Here is a 9,132-nt window from a genome sequence, read left to right as displayed (position 1 = left end):
GACTCCAAGATCCTTTTCTGCCTCTGCACCGATGAGAAGGGAGTTCCGTAGCCTGTAGGTCTGGTACTGGGTCTTCCTCCCCAGGTGCATCACCTTGCACTTGTCAGTGTTGATTCCCATCCTATTCTCATCCACCCACCCCTGTAACCTGTCTAGGTCCGATTGCAGCTTATTCCTCCCTTCTAGCGTGCCCACATCCCCCCACATCTTAGTGTGAACAGCAAATTTGAGCAGGGTGCTTTCTACCCCCTCGTCCAAGTCACTGATGAAGACATTGAACAGTGCGGGCCTGAGGACCGAGCCCTGTGGAACCCCACTGCCCACATCCCTCCAAGTCGAAAATGACCCATCCACCACCACTCTCTGGGTGCAGCCCTCCAGCCAGTTGGCGACTCAGTTGACTGTGTGAGTGTCGACACCACAGTCCCCCAGTTTCTTAATGAGAACGGGGTGAGAGACAGTGTCAAAGGCCTTCCAAAAGTCCAGGAAGACTATGTCCACTGCTACCCCTGCATCTAAGGATTTGGTGATCTGATCATAGAAGGCCACCAGGTTGGTCTGACAGGAATTTTGTGGCACTACAAATGGATTGCACATTTGTATTCTCATATTTCATAACATTACAAGGGCTTTTGTATCTCTATAAATATAATGTCTGTCCATCACCTTAAACAGCCTCCTTGTGTGTTGGTTAGAGTGACTTTGGCTATAGGTATAACTTTATTGTTAGTGTCAAATATTTTAGAGTAACATGAAGGGAAAATATAATACTGAATTATCTGTTCATTCTGGTCTTTGGCATGACTATAAATGAGAGAAAGAGCTACTTGGAAATCCACAGATCAGTCGGTTACTTAACCTTGATCCATTTCTCAGTAATTCTTTAACTTATACCTGGCTATCTCCTGGAGTGACCATAAGGGACAATATGCAAATTATGACCTTACAGAATGAAAACATATACCTGGGATGGCATGAATTATTCAGTTTTGAAAAATAAGTCAATGGTAGAGGTAAATATTAGAAAGTAAGAATTTGTTTCCAGTAACTGTGATAAGTTCCTGCCTCTTAGAGTGTAATTGCTTCTTCATTAACAAATGCTGTTTTGAGATCCTGTGCTGCCAGTTGCGAGATGTTTGACACTGCAGTGGTTTCTTTTCCTTAGGGTGACCGGGGACCAGCTGGTGCACCAGGAGTATCAGGGATACAAGTGAGTATTACTTAAAGAAATATATTACTTAAGGAAATATATTTGGGGGGAAAGTTGAAATAATCTGAAATCAAGACAAATGCTCATATGCATTATTAATTCCCATGTCTGGCGTGCCAGTAGTAGGGTAGGCACTTTATGAACAGTTATGAAAATAAGGTCCTTTCCCAAAGAGATTACAGCCTTATTAATATCAAGCCATAGTTTTATGATTGAAATGATAAAAGAGTGAACTAAATATGTGACACAGGTTGAAATTCAAGAGTGTTTCTACTAAGTCAAAACATCATATGAGACTCTTCAGAACCTCTTCCATTTATTAAAGAAAAGTAAGGTGTCATTTAATATATTCTTGGACATGTATAAATCTTGTGCTCTTTGAAAAATCTTGACAGTTATTTCCTTTAGGATTTACATAAAAAGTCTATCAGACATTTTTAGTGCCAAATTACAGTGAGTGTTTTTCCTGGCTATTAATCTGTTGACATGGACAAAGTGTCTGAAAGACATTTGAGTTCACAGAAGCCATCCAGAATCTCTGTTGCAGGTAAGATTAAAAGTAACCATGACAATAAACTGAAGTTTAACTGCTCATACATGTTCTTACAAGACATAAAATGCTACTTTTCTTTAGATTACAATTGCAGTTGACTAAAATAGAGTGGTTTGGCTATTCAACAGACAGTATGATAATAGAGTAATTTATATGCAAATGTATTATTCTTAAATGTGGCTAATTTCCAACCAGATCAGGAACTGGTTTGTTGTTGTTATTGTTTGGTTTATTTTAATTATGAATGCATGCTTTATGAATCAAAGAGAGGTTGATATCTGTCTAGTCAGGTTCCATTAACCAATATTTCAACACATTTACTATAGGTTTCAAGCGAAGGAGAAAGTTAAATAGTTCAATTTGTTAAACATCCCTAAAATAAAGTTAAAAGTGCATGTTAAAAGAATAAGACTACATTTTTTTGTGTCTACAAGTTAGTCTAAAAGCTTCAAAGCATGGTACTTAAAATCACAACTGATGTTATATTGAACATTATAAATCCATAATACTGTAACCAGTTAGGCTTGTCATAGTTGTTCACTTCCTGTGGATTTCCCCTGGGTTACATCCAAAATTTTGTTTCTGTTTAAGGCATTGTTCCAAATGCTGGGTGAATATAAAATATTTAATGTGTTCATTTTAGCCCTATTGTAAACCATTCCACTACTATGTTTTTAGTCCACGGTTCTGTACAATAAATTATTTCCTTTAACATTTTGTGATAAAAAGTGTTTATAAATAAATTCACAGGCCAATGTCAGATTCATTAGAGCAGTAATTATGGATCTTTTTAGGCTCAAGGCACCCCTTGGAAAATGTCAGCTCTTAGTTTTCACTCTTTTTTGACTAGGGAAAAATAATACAGCAGTTTGCCTATTGCAAGGAATTCCAGGGCTACACACAGACATTACGCATAAACCTGTTTCAGTGATCAGAAACTGGTTTAAACCTGTAACAAAACAGATGTTCAGTGCACATAAACCAGTTTGTGAATGGCTGAAAACAGTTTGAGATAAACCTGGTTGAATATAGTATCATTCACAACTGATTTGGCTGAAACCGGCTTATGCAGTGTCTGTCCCAGACCCCTTGCTGGTTTAAGATAAATCAGACTCCCCCAGCATGCTGGCATGCTCTTGGTCTGGGTCGGGCTCTCTGATCCACAGCAGAGCTGGCCTTTCCCCTCTGCTCTCTAGCCAGGGCAGGGGTAGTTCAGACCCCTGGTCAGACACTGGCCTGCCATGGCCCCTATGGCAAATTTCTCCATCCATCCCCTCTCCCCTCCCCCTCCCTTTGCTGGCAAACCCTGGGGACTGCAGCTGTTGTTTGCCAGCCCCAGCCATACCTCCATAACTCCCTCTGTCCCCTCTCTCCCCTGGAATGCAGGACTTTGGCTGCAGTTCGTGTGGCTTACACAGCGGTCCTGGAGCAAATGTGTGTGCAGATCCAAGCTGTGCTGCAGCTTTGAGCCCAGAGCTAAGGCTTGCAGGATCAGACTGAAAGGTGGAAAGGGTTGGCAAAGACATGACAATCATTCGTCAGTGATCACGCATGCTGGAGATTTAGTTAAGAGAAGTTGCACCAAAAAATGCAGCGAGCTACATTTAGCAGAACATGTAAACATGAAGCAGAACATGTAAACAAAGCTTTTCTAAATGTGTGGCTGTAAAGAGACACACTGCCCTCAGGATTAGTAAAACTAATTCTTGTCTTTCTGGTTTACATTTTAAGTTGGACAAAGTTGTGTATGCTGTGTTCTGCTGGGCTGTATCTTAGCTTAGGCAAAGATTATTGATAGTTCCCTGTTGTATGTTTTGCAAATTGCTGTGTTCCTGGCTGGTGCCTGGCCACGCTCCTTATGCTCCAGCAGGGAGAGGCCAGAGCCTTGGACGGTCTCTCTCTTCCCTCCCTTGCAGCAGTGGCTGGCAGGCATGCTCTAGCACCCCCCAGCTTCTGGTTTGAGCCACTGCAGGCATGTGCCTGCATTTCCTTGTTTAATAGAGCATGTCTGTCCAGCTATTAATCGGTTTAAGATGCACATCTAAGACTAACCTGCAAAGAGTGAATCAATTCAGTCTTGGGCTTTTTGAATATCTGTCCCTAGCCCAGGAGACCATAAGTCTGATTTTTTTTAATAGTATGGATTCTTATTTAAAATCATTGGGTTTATCTTGTCAATTATGTTTTCTCACCTAACGTATGACGTCCTGTAGCACCCCTTGAAGGATCTGAAGGTACCCCAGGGTGCCACAGCATCATGGTTGAGAATCATTGCACTAGAGTTTTGTAGTTCAGGAATAGTTTGGAGAGTTCTTTGGGGAGTTTGAATCTAAGAGGAGATTTGTACTTTTTACCTAACAGGGAGGATGTGTTGAGTGAGGTTCCTCAGGGGGACCGTCGTGGGTCCAACATTGTTTAAAATCTTCAGTCATGATTTGGAGGTTGGGATTGATTGTACACTTACCAGATATGCAGATGACATCGAGTTGGGTGGATTTGTAGACATTCTGAAGGATTTCTCCACCATGATTCAGAATGACCTTGATAAACTTGAGAAATGATCCAAAATCAATCAAATTAAATTTAGTAAGGATAAGTGCAAAGTCTTGCACTTAGGACACAACAATAACAAGTACAAATACAGACCTGGGAATGCCAGGCTAGACTCCAGTATGGCAGAAAAGGAATTGGAGGTTGTGGTACATCATAAGCTGCATATGAGCCAACAGTGTGCTCTTGTTGCAAGAAAAAGAGTGTCCACTAGCATATTAATAAGACCATCTTCTGCATAGCAAGAGAAATAAATCTCCTGTTCTCTGCAGTACTGGTAAGGCCTTACCTGAGTACTTTGTCCAAGTTTAGCCCCTTTCTTCAGATAAAGAGGTAGACAAATCAGAAAGATTCTAGGAGGAAACATTATTTACAAGGAAAGTCTAAAAGACTATTTGCCTGTAGACAAGGGACTGGATAAAATCTAATTAATATAAGCAACTGCTTTTTAAGTGCTTTATGCAACATATTCTTGAAAATTCTCTTAACACATTAACTCAAAAGTGAGTTACATGTATTTTTAAACCAAATACGGATTATACGTCATGCTTGATCTGAAGAAAATTGCTATTTTGCTGGTGGGGCAATTTGTATTTTAAATCTTTCTCTTTGATCTCCTTTGACAGGGAAAGCCTGGATCCCCAGGGCCTCCTGGGATACCAGGGGAACCAGTAAGTGCAAGTTTGAATTCTGGCATATTGTGTTTTAGTGTTGTTCATTGTAGCCATGCTGGTCTAAGGACATAGGCAGACAATGTTCTTTGGGTAGATGTGATATCTTTTATTATTTATCTAATAATCATCTTTTATTATTTATCTAATAAAAGATATCACATCTACCCAAAGAACCTTGTTGGCATATTATGTTGACACTCATGTTTTAAATACAAAATGGAAAACCCTGTTTATGCTTATGTGTGTGTTCTTTATTAGGGTGAAAGAGGCCCTGTGGGAGACATCGGATTTCCTGGGCCAGAAGGGCCTCCTGGAAAACCAGTAAGTAATTAACTACTGAATAAGTGTGTGAAAAAAATTCATTGAAAAAATAGAGGCACAACTTTGCTCAATATTTCAGTAGGAAACCTTCATAGAGCATACAGTGCTGTAGGTCCAGGTATTGCTTGTGCAGCGAGTTCTTGCTGAATGAGGGCCTTGAATGCTGAGGTTCAAGTAGTAAATCCAAAGGACCTCCCAGAATTATTTGAGAGTAGGCATGTCATTCCAAATGTTCAATACAATCTATAGAAGATGGAATTCCTAAGGTCTTTGTAATGTGAGATCAGTTACAGAGTGTTTGACTCATGGTTTATCATTTGTAGGTTGCAAGTGCAATATTGTTGCTATAATGTACTGCTTTTTACTGCATAGATAAGTGGCTCTTCTCTATGTTCTTAACAGGCAGATTTTCAAAAGTAACTAGAACATCCCAAATAGACATTTAAATGGAAAGGACAGGCTTCAAAAGCTGTTTGTGAATGGTGTTTGTCTGTTCTCATGGGGGACTGGTAAGGGCTTAGCATCTGTGGAAAGGACCATCAGATACTTAAATCAGTTGTGCCCTTCCAAAACACTGTAAAGCAGTGGTGTTAAACTCCCCTAGGGAGTTTCTTATTTTAACTTAAAAATAGATGTTAATCTTTTTGGCCAGGAGGAGATATGATTTACAAGGAAATTCTACAAAACTATTTGCCTGTAGACAAGGGACTGGATAAAATCTAAAGCCAGGTTCTCTTTCAGTTCTTTATTAATGTTTATTTAACACAGTGGTCACCAACCAGTAGATCTTGAAGCCTCTTGTGGTAAATCTCAGAGCCTCTTGGAGTCAATCCCAGGCTAGGGTGGGGGGCTGAGTGCCTGCATGCATGCACACATGTGCCCCAGCCCAGCAGGTCAGTCTGTTGGGGAGGGAAGGGATGGGGCTAGATCAAGGCCCCTGTGGTGAGCCACAATGTCACAGAGGCAGGAGCAGGGGTAAGTTGAGTGGGGCCCCAGCTGTGTGGGACTTACCTGCTTGGGAGGCACACCCCCAAATAATTTTTTCTCCTTCTGCCTCCTCCCACCCCCACCCCTCCCCACAGACTTACCTGCTGGGTGGGTGGTAGTGGTACACAGTAGATCTTGGCTTACTTTTAAATGCCAACGGTGATTTCCTACTTAAAAAAGTTGGAGACCACTGGTTTAACAGGAAGATCACAGCTGGGTTTTCAGACCATAGATAGAGTCTAATAGGCTGGCAGAGGCCCCACAAGTGAAAATATGTAAGTTGAACAAGCACTCAAGTGGAACAAGTGAAGGAAAATAAATATAGAACCTCTATAGAGCACTTACTCTCTTTCTCTGCCTTCTACTCCAAATTTGCCCACAAAATCACATAAAAATCCATACCATTAGGCTAGGGACAAACATTCAAAAAGCCTGAGCCTGAATTGATTCAGTCTTTGCAGTTTAGTTTTCTAAAGTGCTGAGCGGTGGAGGGGTGTAGCCAGGCCCCAGCAGGATGCTTTGATTAGCATCATCCCAGGCTATTACCTGCTCCATCCCAGGCTTTTACCTGCTCACTGCTCAAGGGGGAGGAATGTTGCCAGACCCTGCATCTGTTGGTGATACTGAGCTTTTCAATCTCCCTCTCCTTGCATACTGTCTGCAAACCAGGTCACTTCTGAAACCTTTATCTGTCCCCTCTTGAAGACTGACAGATTGCAGCCAGCAGGTAGCTTGTCAGAACAAAGTTTATCAGCCCATCAAGCCCTACAGAAGAAAACATCTCTCTCATTCGTTTCAAGGTCATCTTATCTGCAGGTTGCTTTTGCATTTGCGTGCTACTAGCTGTCTGCCTTTATGCCAGTGAAATTGGAGACCCACACAGACATCTCTCAGCATTAGCTAGCATTGGTGGGGGGCATGGCCAGATGCCGGTTCCCTGGGCTGGGGTCCCTGCTGTGGGAAAGGGGCAGGATGGGGGATCTCTGCTTTAGCAGCCAGCAGAAAGTGGTGGGGAAGGGGAGGGGGAGGCAGGGGGAAGCCTGGCAGATTCTGCCGTCCCTCAGCCAGCTGGACCAGTGATAGTGCTCTGGCTCGTAAGGAGAGGGGTGGGGCCAACCCTGCTGTGCTCTAGCAGTCAGCCCAGCCCAGGGCTACAAAGCAGCTGGGATGCTGGGGCTCTGTGATTTAACTTAAACCAGGAAAGGGTCTGGGACAGACATTGCATAAAATGGTTTGAGACAAATCAGTTAAGTCCAATACTACATTCAATAAGTTTTATCTTAAACCAGTTTCAGCCATTTTGAAACTGGTTTATGTGCACTGAATTTACATTCTATTACATGTTTAAACCAGTTTCTGATCATTTAAACCAGTTTATGTATAACTTCTGTCCCTAGCCTTTGTGCGAGTTCTGCTAGTCCCCTGTTCCATTGGGAGCAAAATGAATCTAAAGAGAAACAGATATATTCCTCATCTGTCTCAACCTGACTAACGTCTCTCCACCAAACAATTATTAAATAAGTCCAGTTCTTGTGGAATGGCATTTCACAGTGTGCAGACTCAGTGACTCTGCTGTAGCTTGGGCTCTCCATGGCTGTGTGTGGAAGAGTCTGAATTTGTCCCAATGCACTGAAAATATTTCCAGTTTATATGGAACGATACAGTACTTCATTTGGTTTATCGGTTTATCCTTACCTTCCCTTTCTAGATTTGCCTTGAAAGCTCTAGCATTTAGGGACATTAAAATATATATGCCAGATTTTAATGACTATGTATGGAAGTGCAGTGGAAATGTGTATCCATATCCACAGAACCCAGTCTGTTGAATTCCCAACTCAGTTGTCTGTCTTTGAATGGTCATGGACTAACTAAAGTATTTTTTCATTATTTGTATCATCTGTAGTCAGATTTAGCATGTCCTGGCATCTCAGCTTTATCCCATACTCTCTTATTTTTCACTCCCAGGCCTGTATACCTATTTTTAGCTAGGTCAAAACTTTGGCTACACAAGCTATTAATTCTGCTATTTCTTTTACAATATTTGTTTATTTTAAATTCTGTAATAGATCATGAACTTCTCCTGTTCTTGTGACTTTATTTTTAATATATTTATGTACCCTCAGTTATAACAAAATATTATTGTTTTTATAGGGAATCAATGGAAAGGATGGATTTCCAGGTCCTCCGGTAGGAAATTACTATTTGGAATGTTAATATATTACATTTTTTAATGATGATATAACTGTTAGTCCCAGACAATTGCCTTCCATAGACTTAATGGGAAAATGTCTAAGCAAATGTTTAAGCAAAGTATTTTACTTTTTCAAAAACTATTTTAACAGGGTCCACTTGGAAGACCTGGAGACAGAGGTGCCAAAGGAGAAAGAGTAAGTCCTGGTCTAATATGCCTATCAAGAACTATTTGGTTTTTTATTTGGTTTGTTGCATTATCTAACATATTTTAAAAATCAAACCTATAAATAAAAAATTGACTTTTTAACTTTTTTTTATTCAGGCAAATATAGAAACAAAGCTCCAGCACTGTAGTAGTACACAGGAATTGCATGAGGTTGAAGTTGTTACATAATTACAAAATAAAAAACATATACAATATTTCTTATAACCTAGCTTCTACATTTACAATATAACAGTTTTATATATATACATATTAGTAATATTCATTAATATTCAAAGAATCTATCTAGAGGCTCAGGCATACCTCTTTATAATATCAGTGGCCGTGGTCACTGCAGTCCCTCAATACAAGGATAACAGTCTTCCAGTAGATAGGGAAGTTATAGTTTCATAGTTTCATAGTTGGTAGGGTTGGAAAGGAC

The 9,132-nt window shown here is 40.6% G+C and overlaps 1 protein-coding gene across 3 annotated transcripts in view; it reads left to right on the top strand.

The window, feature by feature from the left end:
• Positions 1 to 9,132, top strand: part of COL19A1 (collagen type XIX alpha 1 chain) — a 594,002-nt gene that overhangs the window by 541,854 nt on the left and 43,016 nt on the right. For all 3 annotated transcript variants that reach the window (XM_019520501.1, XM_019520502.1, XM_019520500.1), the window contains 5 exons: positions 1,166 to 1,210; positions 4,940 to 4,984; positions 5,246 to 5,308; positions 8,447 to 8,482; positions 8,638 to 8,682. In XM_019520501.1, the coding sequence (XP_019376046.1) occupies positions 1,166 to 1,210; positions 4,940 to 4,984; positions 5,246 to 5,308; positions 8,447 to 8,482; positions 8,638 to 8,682 (234 nt within the window). The remainder of the gene's footprint in view (positions 1 to 1,165; positions 1,211 to 4,939; positions 4,985 to 5,245; positions 5,309 to 8,446; positions 8,483 to 8,637; positions 8,683 to 9,132) is intronic.

The sequence above is a fragment of the Gavialis gangeticus genome, unplaced genomic scaffold (assembly GCF_001723915.1).
Source record: "Gavialis gangeticus isolate Ggan-Ray unplaced genomic scaffold, GavGan_comp1, whole genome shotgun sequence".
NCBI classification, from domain to species: domain Eukaryota; kingdom Metazoa; phylum Chordata; order Crocodylia; family Gavialidae; genus Gavialis; species Gavialis gangeticus.
The sequence above is the reverse complement of the archived record's forward strand: the minus strand, read 5'-3'. Positions and strand labels throughout refer to the sequence as shown.